Source organism: Vulpes vulpes, chromosome 3 (assembly GCF_048418805.1).
Source record: "Vulpes vulpes isolate BD-2025 chromosome 3, VulVul3, whole genome shotgun sequence".
NCBI lineage: Eukaryota > Metazoa > Chordata > Mammalia > Carnivora > Canidae > Vulpes > Vulpes vulpes.
Window position 1 is genome coordinate 41,406,686 of NC_132782.1, and position 18,270 is coordinate 41,424,955.

General features: G+C 42.1%; 1 protein-coding gene across 6 annotated transcripts in view; it reads left to right on the forward strand.

Moving 5' to 3' along the window:
* Positions 1–13,971, forward strand: part of GOLIM4 (golgi integral membrane protein 4) — a 76,918-nt gene extending 62,947 nt beyond the window's left edge. For 5 of the 6 annotated variants that reach the window (XM_026007715.2, XM_026007716.2, XM_026007718.2 and 2 more), the window contains 5 exons: positions 816–925; positions 3,619–3,786; positions 4,118–4,186; positions 11,849–11,929; positions 12,230–13,971. In XM_026007715.2, the coding sequence (XP_025863500.1) occupies positions 816–925; positions 3,619–3,786; positions 4,118–4,186; positions 11,849–11,929; positions 12,230–12,379 (578 nt within the window). In that variant the 3' untranslated portion in view covers positions 12,380–13,971. The remainder of the gene's footprint in view (positions 1–815; positions 926–3,618; positions 3,787–4,117; positions 4,187–11,848; positions 11,930–12,229) is intronic. The other variant, XM_072752293.1, reaches the window with a different exon arrangement.
* Positions 13,972–18,270: the final 4,299 nt, after the last annotated feature.

Below are 18,270 nucleotides of genomic sequence, written 5' to 3' on the forward strand. Positions count from 1 at the left end.
ATTTTCCTTATGTCCCCCTGTACAGCACTTTAAGCTTTTTTGTTCCATTATCAGTAAGACGAGAGAACAGTTTGCTCTCTTATTTATTTAATGAATCCCTTGGTGCACTTGAAACCTGATGGTAAGCTACCTTGCATCCCTATTTTCTGTAAGCTAAATACTCTCTATATACTTAACCTTTCCTCTCACAACTTACTTAAAAAGTTGTTTGTTCTTCGCTTTGTACGCTCTTACCTAAATTTCCTTTATGGAAATTACGTTTTGCTTTAAGCAGCAAGTAAATGTGTGTGCGAGATGCATCTGTGTGGTGGCCGCCGTCATCGTTGCCATGTCGGACCACACAGGATGGGCTAGATTGGCTTTGAGGTCCACAGATGGGGTTGTTCTTTCTTTCGTCTCCTGAGACGTTACCATCTTCTTCTGGTACCCTGCTGCTTCCTCTCATGGTACCCCAAATCAGCTGATAATAGCAGCAGCGTCCAGTGGCCTGGGCTTTCCTGTAGTGAGGAAGTTCTGGTTATCGTTTTTTTGCATCACAAGGAGGGGGGGATGCAGCTGCCCTCATAAATATTTGTTTTAGAAGGTAAGCATGGCATCGCTTACCCACGCTATCTCCTGAGACACACAGTCTGGGGAAGGGAACATAGTTTTATTCAGAAAAGCTGAGATGTATGCCTTGCAGTGAACTAGCCTCTCTGGAGGAGAGATTGGGTGAAGTGGTCTGGAGGAAAGCCCACTGGGGGCTTTTCTGGGAGTGAAGGGGCACAGTCCCGTCCGGTTCACCTGCACTGATGTCAGTCCCTTCGATTTGCTAGCCTATGAGAGGGACAACCATCACCAAGATGAAGCAGAGGACGACCCAGAGAATGGACGTGAGCCTCAAGATCACGGGCCCCACGAAGCCGATCCGGAGTCTGAGGCAGATGTAAGTGTCCCCTCTCTTGGTCACCACACTTGGAAGCCCCCAAGGCGGGAAGGAAACTCGAAGGTTTGCCCGACACCAAGCCTCTGGCTCCAGCTCCAGCTGCAGATGTGTCTGTTATGTCAACGCAGAAGGAAGGTGGCTTGTGTGATGGCATAAGCAGTGTCGCTAACTGTAAACCGAGGGTGCTTGTGTGAGGAGACCGGCCCAGAAGTTGTTCTGGGAAAACGTAGGAGGAGTTTCCCTCTGCCAACTTCTATATTAGTAAAAGTAAGACTGAGAAAAGCAATATTGAGAGGCTCAAAATATGCAGTCATTCTGAAAGATTAGAAAAAAAAAAAGAGCAAGTGTGGGAGTTAGAGAACCGGAGGAAGGAAGCTGACCATTAGGGGCCCATTGACCAGCGCGCTGGAGCACTGTGTGTGTCCTGTGACTGTCATCTCCCAGCAGGCAGGGACCATTTTAATTAATAACATCGGTAAGGACGTGTAGCTTGAGAAATGGAAAAAAAAAAAAAAAAAAAAAACACAAAACTGCTCAGGTACCATGGGGCTGTAGAAGAATTAGAATATAAGTTGGTAGAGACCTACTAACGGGGAATGTTTTTTGTGTTTCCTGGGAGAGGACCCCAACCAGGCAAGCAAGTGTCCAGTGAGTGTGTTCTCGTGCATGTGTGTCGATGCGTTTTACAACTTATTGTCCTCTTGTGCTAGTTAGTCAACCACTGTGCTTGTGAAATTCAGTCGATGCTGTCATATGGGTCTTGTTTGTATGGAAAGAGGGATCCGTATGGCTCCGTGACAGTCATTGGGAAAGCTTCCTGATAGCCACCTCAAAGTCCCCGGGTGACTTTTCTACGTGTGCGAGGCTGTGGCAAAGCACAGTCCTTCTGTGGTCACTGGAGCCGCGCTTGTGACAGTTCGCTCAGGAAAGAGCAGGTGCTCCAGAGAGCAGGACACAGCTAGAGACTGTGACAGGGCGAGAGTCTGTAGTCACAGCGACAGGGGAGCAGGTGTGCCTGCCTGAGAGGGATGGAGGGGCAGCAAAAGGACGCCTGTTCCAGGCACCGGCCTCTGGGGCCTGCCGTGTACCTTGGCTACTTGACTATAACCCTTGACTCTCCCGTCAGCAGTTGACAGGCTCTGGAGGACACACTGGTGGCCTTCCTCCCATTCCTTCTTTTAATTAGAAAGTGTTAGTCTAATTGTCTCTCTGTCTCATCTATTTTCAATTTTTTTATATAATTAAAAAAAATTTTGTCTGGCTTCACTGAGTTATAACTGGTTGTCCGTTTGATTTGGATGGAACAACCTTGCCTATTCAACTTTATTTATTACTTGGTTAGGGTTGGACCCGGTGTGTACGTTTTGTGGGCCCTTGCAAAAGCTTTGGGTACTTTTCTTCCTGAAGAGAATGTGTTACGTTTTTCCCGTGCTTTCACACGAACTATCGATAATGCACAAAAAGAAATCTTTACAACAAGAGATTGTGGAGTAATTGGCGTCATGTGAAGGTGATGATTTGTCACTCTATATTCCCGAGAAGAGTGTCATCTGCACTTGCATGAAGTGTACAACCGGGGGGTGTGCGCACAATAAGTCGGCGAGACCGTGCGCTGAGCTCTTGACCACGTTCAAGGCTCCGAGGTGAATTGGATTGGAGCAGAATCGTGTTGTCCGGAGAGCACCGACGGAGACCAAATCTTACTCTGCGCCCTCCTCTCTGGGCAGCATTTGCCACTTCGGTTAAGTGTCCTGTTGGTGACCCTGGAGTGATCAAGAAGCTCCCGCAAGCGTTACCGTTTCTGCCCAGCTCGGGCTTTAAAATCTGAATCTTTATGAGGACACGCATTATTCTGAAAGGTGCTCTGGGAGTTTGAGTGGAGGAAAATAGAGAAGATTCTCAGCTTGATACCGTGAAGGGCATTTGTGGAACAGCAAACCCGAGAGCTGCTGTGCGGGAGGGCGGGAGGGGGAGAGGTTTTTCAAGATACGTTGCTGAAGACTGGGTTAGCTCGTTTGTGTGCGTGTGTGTGTGTGTGTGTGTGTGTGTGTGTTTGTTTTTTCCCTCCTGTCCCTGGCTGCTGCAGTGTCTCTCTTTCATGGTAGTGTGTGTTGTACAGAAATGTGTTCCGTGCTAGAAACTGAGTGCTTGCATTTGGCTTAGCCCCTTGTCTCCTGCACAGCCGCTTCCTTGGGTCCTTTCTGGCAGGGCCTCCTTGCTCTTTGCCTACTGTCCTCCCACTTAACACGTGAAACATTGCTTGTGCCTGTATCAAAATCAACAGACTCACGAAAGGAGTTACAGTTTGCCCATCTCCATCCCTCATCTTAATGATTTCTCCTACTTAGTCTTTTAGCTTTTATTAATTTATTAATTAATTTATTAATTAATTTATAATTCTCCCGTTGTCTGTTTGTCATGCTCACGTTTCTCGTGATCGAATTTGGGGGACCGTTTTGGAATCGCTTGCAGACAGCAGACACGGTTTGTTCTGATTCCGTCAGCCTCTGACAAATAAAGCCGAGGTTTTCTCTTCTAACGGTGGGATGTGTACTTGCGAGTCTTGGCAGGGATAGATCTGAATGGTCTGGTGAAGGACGATTTCATTTTCCGCCAGTGTGTGGTCTTTCCAGTGACATTAAATTTGATCCTGGATGTCGAAGTAGTGGTTGCTTTTTATTAAAATTTTGCAGAGGGCAGCTGTAGAGGATATAAACCCAGCAGATGACCCCAATAATCAAGGCGAAGATGAATTTGAGGAAGCTGAGCAAGTGAGAGAAGAAAATTTGCCAGATGAAAATGAAGAGCCAAAGCAAAGCCGTCAAAAGCAAGAGAACGGAGAAATGGAGGAGCATTTAGTGGTAAGCAGATGCTACTACGGAGGGTTTAAATCCGGGCATCTGAGTAGTAACTGCTTGGTGGATGCAGGGTTAGTCCGAACACACACTGACGGAAGGTTTGCCTCTTTGGTTGGTTTTTGAGCCATGGTGTGAAATGCTAGGCCCACACTCAGAGAGAGAGGGTGACACACCTCCTAGGTTTTGTGTTGGGAAGGATTAGTCATCATTTCCTGGCCACCGATGCATCAAAAGTACATTTTTTTATGGCAGCAAGCCTGCCCTCTCTTTGAGCGTATTGCAGAACTCATCTCCAGTGTTCAGTAACCTGAGCTTCCCCTTTTTGTTTCAACAGATGGCAGGAAACCCAGACCAGCAGGAGGATAATGTTGATGAGCAGTACCAGGAAGAGGGAGAAGAGGAGGTAGGGAGGCCAAACGCAGTCCCCTGATCAGGCTGCTTGGTGCATCGCACTCACCTTAAGTGGCGGCATTGCTTTGACACGCCTCTGTAGACACCTGCAGAAAAACATAGGCAGGATGAGAAAAGGGTGCTTTCAAGAGGAAATGGACCGTGGAAGTAGAGACATTTGGTTAGGAGGTAACAAAAACAGGGCCATAGACTCCTTCCTTCTGGTGCTCACTAGAAATTTTGAACTAAGAGAGATATTCGGCCTTCTAGGAATGGTAGACTTAGGTCTGTGTGATCTTTGTAAGAATATTTTCTCCTGTTTCTATTCCTCATAAAAGAGAGAAGAGCAAAAAAAAAAAAAAAAAAAGAGAGAGAGAGAGAGAGAAGAGCAAAGCTTTGCCTATTGTGGGGGGGGTCTGGTGTAACTCCTGTAACTTGCTCTGTAGACATTGCTGTAGTTCCCTCTCACAGGGGTGCCCCACAGTGTCCATCAGGGTACACTTGGCACCCTCCAAAAAAATTGTTAGAGTCTCTACATTTTGCTGCTTCCCTCCTAAGAATTTCATGTCATGAAATTTAACAATATAGAAAGGGAAAAATATGTAAGGAGCTCAGTTGAATAAAATGCATTTGGGTGGAATTTCTTTTTTTTTTTTTTTGTTTTGTTTTGTTTTGTTTTGTTTTTTTGGAATTTCTTTTTTTTTTAAAGATTTTATTTAATGTATGTTATTAGAGACAGCGCATGAGCATGGAGTGGGGAGAAGGAGCAGAGGGAGAAGGAGCGAGAATCTCAAGCAGACTCCATGCTGAGCACAGAGCCTGACACAGGCCTCAGTCTCACGACCCTGAGATCAGGATCTGAGCCGCAATCCAGAGTCAGCTGCTTTAATTGACTGTGCCACCTAGGCGCCCCATGGGTGGAATTTCTTAAATTTCATTTTGGTTTCCTTTCCATTGGAAACTTCTGGCAGATTATTGTTAGTTAGTTTTATAGAGCACCTATTGGGGTGGCACATCTGTGCAAGCGATGGATGGGTGCAGTTGGTTGTGGCTGGTGAGTCACAGTGCTCTACTCTACGGATCACCGAAGCTCCGTACCTGGGGACCTGCTATGAAAGAGGCCAACGCCCCATGTTTCGTCTCTCTCCAGCCCAGTAAATGGTCCACTAAATTCAAACTCTAGTTCAGAGGGGTTTCTCAGCCAGGCTTCTTGCCTTTGTGGGGCTTTGGCCCGAAGGGGAACTGCATGAATAGATGGACCAGTGGCAGCCTAGACCAATCCCCCCACCACCCCTGGGGATCCCGCTCAGAATACATGCGCCACTACACTTGTGTGCACAGTTCCCCCGACCAGCCCTGCTTTTTTATTTTTGCCGTATTTGTTGTCCACTTCGCAGACCTAATGCTAAAATTTGCACTTCTCCTGGAAAAATAGAAAAGGATGGTGCTCTTTACAGCCATTGGCGACACATAGCTCTAGTCACATGCACTCTAACTGGTTTGGACTTTCTGTTCTTTCTCTGTTCTCATCCTACTGTTCATCCCAATCAAGAGCCTGAGCTATGTTGTCACAAGAGAGAGTTAGAAAAACTAGCAGTCTTGAATATTAAGACATTTGGCAAGAAAAAGGTATTTGTCTGGACTTCTCTTGTAACAGGATGTCTGGACAAATATTATTCTGTTTCATTGGGTCAGATGCCAGGGATCTGGGAGGGATTAAAAGAGAGGAGGTTCACCTTGGCTTCTTTTTAAAAATGCAGAAGGGTAAACATAAAATTTTAATCAGTATTTACTGGTTACTTTTTTACCTTCATATGATGTCAATTAAGGTGAAGAGAGCACTCCTGTACCCGAGAGGGATCAAGGATAGGGGAAAAAAGAGACACAAGGGGTAGAGAGTGGTGACAGGTCGACATGAGGACCACTGCTCTTTGTCCCTCATGTGGGCTGAACCCACCAGAACCCTTTACTCTCCCTGCACCGGGCCCCAGATCCTGCTTCTCCTTCTCTGGTTCCCTGCTCTGAATTCCTGTCTGGCGTCTCAGCCTCACTTTCTGACCCTCTCTTGCTCTTGTATAGGCTCGAGGTTGTGCACCCTCCCATGTAGGGGTGCTCTCAGCCTGCCTTTCCCCTCCCTGGGGGACTCCCCTCCCCATCCCCAGAGGCCCTGGCACAGGCTGTGTTGCCTTCCTCAGGCAGTTCCTGAGATGGTCAGCTGTTGGATCTTCCCACCTTTTCCCATTATTCTCGGTTCTTCCCTGGAAAAGGGAGAAAAGTGGTTCCCAAATACCATTTAAGGACTAGCAATAGAGATGCAGTTCTCACCAGACTGCAGCAAAATGAGAAAGAGAGGAAGGCAATATGTGCAAACCCATTTCATGTTGTTTGTAAGTGATGCGCGTGAGACATTTGTGGGATGCTCTGAAGACCATGCACCACCATGTCATATGCGTCCTTATCTTAACGGAGCCTCAGAGTCTTCTAGCTGCCCCAGCAGACCACAGGGAGGTACGGTCCCCCTCCCGTCCATCCCGTGTCACCTGCCTTCCATCAGCTTTTGCTCCTAGGGAGGGAGTGCATCTTGCCAGGGCCCTCCCTGCTCAGAGGTATAGCCTATCACGCTTGTGACTTGAGCTCAGAGAATGGGACCCAAGTCGAGTGTGCCATTTGGAAATTTGCACTATCCCCACCTTTTTTTTTTTTTTTTTTTTTTTTTTAATCTTGGTGCCATAGCATTACCCTTCTAAGACAGAAAAATGATGGTTATGAACAAGCGTTCGTGGCTTCTTGTTTGGGAGAATTCATGTGGAGATCCCATCCCCATGTTGCTTACTTTCTAGACTTTTTATCTGCTCATGAGTAAACAAGACAAATTATGGCATTTCCAAAAAGAGTTATGGGTGCTTAAAAGTGATTGAAATGCTCAAAAATATATATACGCTACATGACCACTTGAAAACCCTGAGTGCTCATTTTCTCCAAATATAATTGGAAATAGGTCCATCTGAACACTCGTGGGAGAGCGCCCACAAGGTTATTTGGTACATTCAGTGGCACTGGGAGCCTGGGGGTGCCCACGGCACAGAGCCGGCCAGGCAGCGCACATGTGACCCGTGACCCCTGACTCAGCCAGCAGTGGTGTCCCTCACGAGAGCCACTGGTGCTGATGGCCTTTCCTTTGTCACATTCCATCCCCGTATTTAGACCCCAGCATTCTGGACTGCTTCAAGTTCAGCCTTCTGGTCCGTGGTGTCTCATCCTGTGGCATCTTTGATGTGTAACGCCAAAGCCCATTTTGGCCTCAGTAGATCTGTCTTATTTTGACAGTTAAACTTTGCTGCATCATATAGGGACCATTTCTAAAATGCCCCAGACACTAGATTTCAGCGAATTCAAAATGAGTAATGAGGAGTAGTGTTGGAAATCTTTGACAAGATGTTTGCATCAGCTTTATCAAGATGCTAAAGAGGGTCGAATGTGGAAGACCTAATTGGTGTGTCTCCATTAGAAAGGAGTAACCTTTGGCTTCTCTTTTTAAGTCTAAGTATCTTTGAAAATTAGAAGTGCCGTATCATTTTGTTCCTTTTCAGTAATGCCTTGTGAGATGAATTTGCATTACTTTTGTCCCAAACATGAAGAATACATCTTGTATTTATCAATAAATTTGAAAATCACAAAATCTTTATTTGTGGGTTCTCTCTAAAGAGTAACTTACAGACGGCTTCTTACCTCAGATTCTATTGACAGCTGGTAAACAACCCAAATTTTCTATAAATAGATCTCCAGGGAAGAAAAGAAGGAATTTATGCAAGGGTGTTCATCTCTAGCCAGAGACTTCTTTTTTTTTTTTTTTTAATTTTTATTTATTTATGATAGTCACAGAGGGAGAGAGAGGCGCAGAGACACAGGCAGAGGGAGAAGCAGGCTCCATGCACCGGGAGCCCGACGTGGGATTCGATCCCGGGTCTCCAGGATCGTGCCCTGGGCCAAAGGCAGGCGCCAAACCGCTGCACCACCCAGGGATCCCTAGCCAGAGACTTCTTAATCCCCTAGTCATTGTCACTCAAGCTAGTAGCTCTCACTATTTGCTGTGGCTAAGAGTCACCTTGGAGAGTGTGTGTGAAAGGCACAAATTCCTGGCTCAGACCTTACCGTTGGGGATTTTGATCTTACCTGTGGAGGAACCTAGGAATTAGAGTTCCAGGAACACACTGTTTGGAGAAGCATTTCTCGGACAGGTGGCCACAGGTAGACTCAGGGGAGTCTGAATCTCCTGAAACTTCTGTGTAAAATGATGTGTATCTGTGCCTATTTACATACATCTGCATTTCTTCCCAAAGTCATAAAAGGGCCCATGACCCCCCGCCCTCCCTCCCCCCCCACAGAAACTTAAAAAGCACTGGTTTTATCAAACCTTTTTATTTTACAGATGAGGAATTTGAGCCTCAGAGAGGTTAGCTAAGTTTTTGGAGCTCACACAGCTTGTTATTGTTGGAGCCATGATTGGACCCCCCCCCCCCCACGTCTGATTTTAGAGGCCACCGTACTTTAGTATAACAAGCACAGTAACTAAATAATTGATACGGCAAGTTCTTTGTAGAAGTTAGTGAATGCAGAAGGAATGGTGAAATTAGAGAGTCACCATTTCTGTAACCCCTAATTAAAACAAGTGACTTAGGAGCCAGTCATCAATGGATGATATCACTAGGTGAATGGAGGTCAGGGAATTTTATCATGGAGCATCCAGATGAGGCAGTTGCCTTCTGAGTGCGCTGTCCAACTTCAGCCTCACGAAAAATGGGACGAGTGTCATGTGCCTTTTGGTGTGATGAAAAAATAAATTGGCAGCATCACCTTTGAAAAATTCTTGCTTTGCAAATTGAATCTGAATTCATGTAAGTCTTTAACTTCCTTTTGTAAGAAATGTGAGGTCTGGAGGAATGAGTTAAGTCATAACTTTAAAGAAGCTGGTGAATCCAGAGTGTGGGTCATTCTATAGCAAAACAAGTCAATAGCATTAAGGCAAAAATGCCTTCCATCAGCATTTGCTCCTAGAGAGGGAGTGCATCTTGCCAGGGCGGAACTGATGTTAGGCATGGCCTTTGTTTGGATAATGATTAGGCCAAACCAGCTGTCAATAGACATTTTGAAGATAATCAGGAAAATGCTAAGTAGGAGCTAGACTTTAGATGGTACCATGGGATTATTTATCAGGTGACAATGGCATTACGATTATATAAGAAAACTCCCTTGTTTTTAGAGAGACACGCTGAGGTGGGTAGGGGTGAAATTACAGGACGTCCAGATGCCCAAGCTGTGGGCAGACATCCACAGGCTGTCAGTGCCACTGAACGTAGCCAAATAACCTTGTACGCGCTCTCCCATGAGTGTTCAGATCGACCTATTTCCAATGATAGTTGGAGAAAATGAGCACTCAGGGCTTTCAAGCAGTCACTTAATATATATATATTTTTGAGCGTTTCAGTCACTTTTAAGCACCCATAACTCTTTTTGGCAATGCCAAATTTTTAAATAGTAGGTCATCAAAAACATAAAGAATACTGATTGATAGGTCATGCGGGAGTGGCAACGTTGAGCTAACTTTTGAGCCTTGTGCATGGCTGTAAGGAGTTCAGTGAATTACTTACTTTGCTTGTGCTTACTTGCAAATTTTCCTAATAGAAACAAGTGACCTTATTTTTATACAGCCAGCATTTGGGAGCCAAGGTCTGTCTGTCTCTTAAGCTCCGCCACCGGGACGTGTGAATACAAAGAATGCCCCGTGCCTCTGTCCCCAGAATGTATTTATTGGATGCCATTGTAGTTCAGTGGCTGTGAGTCTGGCCGACACTGGGCCGTTTAGAAGAGGTTGGGAAAAGCTGGGTTCTGTCTAGGGGGTCTTTGAAGGGTCATCGTTGTCAGTTTGTAAGAAGCAAGGCTCCTGCCAAAGCTTGTGCAGTGGGTTGTGCTTCATTCCTGTCACACCTGGGCTGGACACCTTGAGGCAGCCCCTAATTTGTTTTTTTTGCATTGTAACACCTGCGTGCTTTCCTTCCCTTGCCCATTTCTGGGATTTTTAACACTCCTCCCCCACCAACCAAATTTGGTAATTCTCTGTGTTGTTCAGGAAGACCTACTCTTATACCCCTGTCGTAGGACAGGTTAGGTTTTCTTGTAGTCCCAGGACTCCACATGACACTTAATGGATGGGCAGCAATTTTTTGAAATTCAAGTGACTCCAGTCTTTTGGCATACATATGGTTTTCAAAATAGTTAAGCTAGAAAATATTTTACCTTGTATTTTTGTGGAATGTAACCATTAAATAGAGATTAGTCTGCAAAAATATTCGGACGCTTTCCTTGACCTGTGTTTTGAAAAAAATAATTGGGACCCATGACAGATACATAATAGTAATGGCTAAAATAGAAATAGTGCACTTAAAACTACTTAAAACAGTAATAGCACACATAAAGGAAAACTACTTAAAACTACTTCTACTTAGGCAGCCCGGGTGACTCAGTGGTTTAGGGCGCTCTTCAGCCCAGGGCATGATCCTGGAGACCCCGGATCGAGTCCCACGTTGGGCTCCCTGCATGGAGCCTGCTTCTCCCTCTGCCTGTGTTTCTGCCTCTCTCTCTCTCTCTCTGTCATGAATAAATAAATAAAATATTTTAAAAAAGAACTACTTCTACTTAAGTAGAAAACTACTTAGAACAATGAAGAGATGTAGGGATTTGGGGCAGTTTAGTAACTATTTCAAGAAGAAATTGAAATGCTTGTGTTCTGGGTTCTAGATATTGTTAGCCAGAGAACTTTATTCTTAATTATAGGATTAGATGTACACCTTTTTTTTTTTTTTTTACTACATCATGTGCATGTAATAAGGGTGTCTGTTTTCTGTGCCTTTAACAGAGCAGATACTTTTTGTGTTCATTCACTTATTCATTCATTGCCTCATGCATTCATCAATATTTATTAAGCAGCTGCAGTGTGCCAGGTATGCATCTAGGCATGGAAGACAGTTGAGTGTAAGAGAGATGGTTCTTTCCTTCCTAGAACTCACATTCTATCAGAGCCTTGAGACTTCTAGAGTTCCTCCATTTGGAAAAGGGGAGTTTTTAATTTTATAAGCTGAATTTTTTCAGATGCTATACTTGCAGGATTAACACTTATTCAAAGAAATGAGAAATTCAGACACGTAAGTCCTAGGCTCTAAATCAGTGGCAGTGATTTTTTGTAGGGGGTGTATTACACATCTCTCCATAGCTAATAGACAAGTCAGGTCTCTGATTCAAAAATACTTGTATTTTTTCAAGCTTATTTTTAGTTTCTGCTACTTATTTTTTTAGGATTCTGTTTGTTTATTTGAGAGAAAGAGTGAGAAAGAGAGTGCATGCACAAGCGGAAAGGAGGGGCAGAGGGAGGGAGAAGCAGACTCCTGGCTGAGCAGGGAACCCACATGGGGCTGGATCCCAGGACCCTGGGATAATGACCTCAGCGGAAGGCAGACGGGCACTCAACCAGCTGAGCCACCCAGACTCCTCATTTCTGCTACTTTTAATGAACATTTTAGAAATCAAAATATGTTCTTGCATAAGAACGTATTATCATATGTTCATATCATAATATATTAAATGATAAAAAGGGTCACCTAGTATCTCTGGTTTCTTTCAGGTTCAGGAAGATTTGACGGAAGAGAAAAAAAGGGAATTGGAGCATAATGCTGAAGAGACCTATGGGGAAAATGAGGAAAACGTACGTACAGGACAGAGATGTCCACCGCGTGCTTGTGCATGTGTAGGAGATACATGTGGCCAGTTGGGTAGATACCAGTGGGTACGTCTCACCTGCTAGCGGTTTAACAGGCCAACCTAGAATTAGGAAAACTGTGACAGTATGAGGATTAGGAAAGACTAGCACTGCTGCGTATCTGAACGTTTTTCTGCACTCATTTCCTTTCTCTACAAATGAATAACTTCACTTTTTTTTAAAAAAGGAATTATTTATATCACCCACTCTATGCCCTATCTCTTTGTTTTTTCTTTTATCTTTAAGGCTGATGAAAAAAACAATGATGGCGAAGAACAAGAAGTTCGAGATGACAACCGTCCCAAAGGCCGAGAGGAACCCTATGAGGAGGAGGAGGAGGAAGAAGAAGATGGGGTTGGGGCTGCAGAGAAATCACAGCGAAGAGCGGAAATGTAGCAGTGCCCCACCTTGTGGACGGTGCTCAGCCAACGGATTCTTTTCAAGCTGCTCAGAAACAAATCTGCCTACTGAAACTCTAGGATATTTAATTACAAAAATTAAAGATTTAGACTTTTTTTTAACTTTTGTATTAGAAATGCTCATACATTTATATGAATATATTTTGATAACCTAGGTTTAGAGCTTCTTTTATATTTAAGCTAAACACAAAGGAGAAGAAAAACAATAAAGCAAACCTTAGCCTTTGAATCTCATTTTCATAGATTATGTGATGTTGGAAGGGGCACCGATTTTGTATATTTCAGCTTGTTCCTTTTCTATCTTCTAGTTTCCAGGTGTTCGGTTGTTAGCCTTGAAGAAAATACAGGATTTCAAATAGGGAATATTGCAAAGCGCTGTGTAGCCTTTAAGGAGAATGGTCAGTTTATTAACTGCTGCCTTTCTGAGGTTCTTGCGTATAGTTCTGATGGAATCTTCGTCCCTCTGTCTGTCTCTGGAATAAGATCCACGTGCAGACCGACGTACAACGGGAAGGGCATTTTGATTATACAGACGTTGTTTTTCAGACTCTTCATATCAATTAGAAAAATGTTTGGCTTTACCTCAAATCACAGCCGTTCTGGAAAGGAATTGGATTTTAAAAGGAGATGGTACCTAAACTCGCGCCACAGTGTTCTGGACTTTGATATTCCGGTATTCAAACAAGATCGGACACAGCAGTGTATTAACCTTCTTGAAGGACTGACACCTTGTTTAGTAACTAATTTAGTGTGTGTGGGGGTGGTATTGTCTTCGGGAGCACACCCATTCAGTTCGATTCTTCTGAAATCATCTAGTGATATCCTTGTTTCAGTATCTAGTTCTCTACAGTAATATATGTATTTCCCCATCAGCTCTGTTCCTCATTATGTAATCGCTTTGATGACAAGTATGAATATGAAGGCATTCCAGATGATACAATTGAATAGGATTATTTTTTGAAAACTATACAGTGAAGTACCCATGATGATATATATGATAGACCCTCATGATTTTTCTGTTTGCTGGGACCCGGGCCTGTGTGATGCCCATGGATGGCATTTTAATGACTACAAAAGTCCCCTAAAATTAAAAAAAAAAAAAAATCAAAAATTTATTTTGAGATCAAGACATATTTGTCTTTTTACATAAAGATTTTTAAATATCTAGAATTAGGTTATATAATTCATATGTGTGTGGTCTTTATAGTAATACACTCAAATTAGTAAAGACAAATTTAATTTCTACCATTGTATGAATGTAATGTTATTTTTTAATAACCACACTCATGTATGGTTTTGATTATCCCGGTGGAGTGATTGTGTATGTATGCATAGGAATGTTTTGTTCAAATGTATTTTGGATTTTCAATAATCATGAATCAAATTTTACCTTTATGTATAAAAACCCTTTATGTAATGTAAAATGTATAATATTGTACATAATATTCAGAATACAATTATTTTGGTAAATTAGTTTGTATTTTTAATGTCCCAGTTGCAGTATTTAATTATTTGAACCACCTTGAAACTTGGTAATCGTCAATAAAGCTATAAAAAGCAAGTGGTAAATCTTTTAAAGTCCTTGATTTCTTATTAGTTTCTGATCTTATTCTTCAGTTGTTTTTCATAAAGAGAAACATTTTAGGAGGCACCAGTCTATATGAATGAATTATAAAATGCCCTCCCCAACCTTTTCCTACTTTCCTTATCTAATTGGAGTGGTACTTTATTTTCCCCCCTTTCCTAAAGAAAAAGCTAAGAATTGTTATTTGTGCTAGTTCTTGGGGAAGAAATGATAATCAGGTACAAAAATGTAAGAGACTATCATGTGAGCACACACAAAACAAAAAACTATTAAATCCTCCCTTGGAAAGCAACCATCACAAGCCATTCTACTCTGTATGACACCAAGTTATAGTCCCATTCTAGCTAGTGTTTGGAAGAAAACTAATCAGAGTTGAGCTACATTAATGAGATGAGCAGAAACAAAATGTCACTTGTATTTATCTTGCCAATTAATCTGTGACTTTTGGTGCAGCCGATAAATCAAAGGATTTGGTCCCAATGACATAATCAGAAGGGGGAGGAAAGGGCACATTTATTAGGGATGAGTACAATGGAACACAAAAAAGCTATGTTAGTACAATGTAATGACAAGATATTTCTAAGAGTGATTTTAAAAGATCCTGGAGTAAGAGTATCTTCTGAGCCACAGGTAATTCACAGCAACTCACTTTCATAAAGGAAAATTATTGACATCGAATGCCTTCATGATGCAGGAGGTGTGCAAACAGGATCCACTGTATACCTACGGCGATCCTTTAAGGTTGATGGAATCCCCCATCTCACAGCTGAAGAATTTTGCCCTCCTGGAGCATTTGGCATTGCTTAGCTGCTTTGAGTTCTTTGTTTTGTTTTTATTCCTACGTTGTGGTGCATCCACGCTATGGCATGTTGCACAACCGTTAACCAAAAAATAGGTCAATTTGTATTGAATTCTCTTCTGTCTTCTATTGGACTGTCTCTTCCTAGTTTTCTGCTTACCATCTTGGCTACTTTTTCCTCAAGCCCCCCCCCCCCCAAGATTTTGTGCTTCTATCTGCCCTTAAATATTAGTGTCCTTCAGCTTTTGTCCTGGAGGTCTTTCCTCTACAGCCCTCTCCCCAACCATGTCTAAGACCCATGTTTCCTAATCCATTTCTTTAGTCTGGCTTTTGAAGACCTGTTCCACTTCAGATTTATAATTTTTAAAGCTGAATTTGTCTTTTTTCCCTGCCTAAAACCTACTTCTAGGTTCAGCATCTCAGTTCACTAAGTTTCCCAAAACAGACACAAAGCTTGTCCTGGATTCTGTCTTCACTCCCTACAGATGCTACCAAGATTTCTTTAAATTTGACCTTTTTTTTTTTTTTTTTTTCCATCTTTACTATCCTGGTTCTGGCTGCTGTTACCTTTTTTACTTGGACTATTACAACAGTCCCTTAACCTCTCTCATTTGCTCTTTCCCACCAATCCCTAAAATCTGTGCAGTGTGATTTTTCTAAAGATAACATTAACACTCCCCCATTATAAAGTTATTTAATAAGTTGCTATTCCACATAAGAAAAATTACAAACTCTTAAATATAACTTACATAATCGTGATCTGGCCCCATCTTAGCTCTTCAACCTTGTTATTTTCATTCTAATACTGAATCATAATAAGTCTGGTTCCTCTTTGTGAAATACATTCCTCTCTTAATGTCTTGTAACCCACCTTAACCAATGCCAAAGCTTGTTAATGCAGGATAGCTGGTGTCCATGTTCTCAGTCGTGTGGAGAAAATAATCTACAGAAGTAGAGAACAAACTTAACCCACAAAGACAAGCAAAAATCACCGGCAGAGGTAAGACCTGTGGCATTTTTTCAGTCTTTATATCTTAACCATCCTTGATGCCAGCTGAGTCTACCCATGGGTTGATAAATAAGCAAATCCTACTTTTTCATTTGAGCTAGTTGAAAATGGATTTGTCACTTGCCGTCTGAATATTCCTGACTAATACTTAATATTCAGTTCCTTTAAATCATGCTTTCCTGTATCATGGTAAATGTACTATGTACTCTCTGCAGAAAGACTGTTTAATCCTTTTTCACTCTCTTCTTTGCCTAACTCATTAAGTTAGGTTTCTCCTTAGATACCATTTCCTTTGGGAAGGGTATACCTCCCACTCAACCCCTACCCCAGTCTAGGTTGCATACCCTTTCTATGTCCTTCTAGAACATCCTATATTTCATAGTGCAGTACTCACCACAGTATATAAAAACAGCCTATAAATTTACCTATACTCCTCTTGACATATGTTCTGTTAGGATGGAGACTTTCTCACTTACTGTTGCAACCCAAATACTGATACCTTCAATAAATATTTATGAGATGAATATTTTAGAGTTCTCATCTAAGAATATCAACTATTTCAAGATCATACAATGAATAAGTGGCAGAGCTAGGGTTCCTTCCCAAGAGATTCTGATTCCAATGTTAATTCCAAATGAAGCCAGGGTTGAATGGATCACTATCCAGTGTCACGGTCTGAGTTTCATATATTAAGAAGGTGTGCTTTAAATTCTGCAAAAACAAATCTAGTGGGAGTCAAAAATTTGATAAAGGAGCAAAGTCTCAGTCATAGGCTCTTAAAGAGGAACCAAGAAATTGGAATTATTTGACCAAAGAAAGGTATATGGTCAAAAGAAGATGTAACATTGTATGTTCCTCTTCGAAGCATCAACTGTAGCATGAAGAATAAAGAATTTCTTGAGAAACACATTGGTGGAGTTATGAAATCTAGAGAGGTTTTAAAAATTAGAATCCATTAATCAATTAAGACTTAAAAAGCCCCCCCCCTGCCCTCAAGCCAAGGAATAGATGAAATATTCTCTTAGAATGTCCCTGGGTCTTGTGACTGACTGCTGTGGGAGGGCCAGTTTTTATGGTGGAGTAGGCCATGTTTCATCCACTGATTGGCCTTTCATCTGCATACCATTCCCCTTCAGCTCTTCATTTGAAGAAAGGCCTAATCCTATAACCACAGACTTGGTCCCCAAACCAATCGTTGTGCTCCATCTGGGGTTTCTATGAGGCTTGATAAAAGAAATGCTCTCTGGCTGCTCTGATGATGGCAGGAAATGTACATCTGGAGCTTCCAGGAGTCATACTCCTCATGACAGGGAGAACACCTAGTTGCAACAGGAAGAAATGAAGCTAATACAGAATGAGGGGCAGGATTGGGATATAAGGGAGGAAGAAGGAAAGTGGGAAAGGGTGAGAGACAGAATGATCAAGAGGATGGTATTCAGATTCCCAGGTTCTGACTTCCTTTGATTTCCCTCTGTCTTTATTCCTTAGGCAAATTGGAGGTTCTTTTCAAACACATACAACCTAAAGAACACTGATTACTTCATATATATATATATATACATATATATATATATGCTTTTTTTTTAAATAGTACTCTGTACTAGTTTAATTTCTTCCTGCTGCAACTGGATATTATCCATGTCATAAGAAGTATGACTTCTGGAAACTCCAAATGTGCATTATATAGATAGAAGATAGATGATAGATGATGATAGATAGATAGATAGATAGATAGATAGATAGATGATAGATGATAGGTAGATACAGAGAAGAACAAGATTAGGATGAGAGGAAATACTTGGCATTAACTTTTCGTCATATTGCCCTAAAGGTAGCAAGTTTTAATAAATAATGACATGTTTTTTTGCCAATCCCTTGATCTTCTTGTTTTTGCTTGGATCTGTCTTTAAGGCCCAGAGAATCTGTGTTGAAAGCTTTGGGATTATTTTAATGAAGTCAAGAATACTCATATATTCTTCTTCTTTAGTCTACACCAAAGATTGGCAAACTTTTTCTCTAAAGGGCCAGATAGTGAATCTTTTAGTCCTTGTGGAGCATAGAGCCCCTACCACTGTACTGTAAAGATAGCCAAAAACAATGCATAAAGGAATCGGTATGGCTGTATTCCAATAAAATTTTCCATAAACAGAAAGCATGCTAGATTTGGCCTGCGGGTTGTAGACACCTGTTATATATGATCTGAATGCTTGCCGTAAAAATGATTATTTCAATAGAAAATAGAGCATTTTGAGATCTTCAGGTATCACAAGCCCTTCTGTTTCTTTCCTATAATCCCTTCTATTTTAAGTTGGCAAGCACTCAACATTATCTCAGCTGCTGCATTTGTACACTATTTTAAGTAATTGGAAATGAAATACTTTTGTCCTTCACCATCTTGGCCGACCTTGTTCTTACCATTCCCTATATGTTACTAATGGAGCTTGAAATTAAATGTCATTTCTGTTTGTCTGTTAA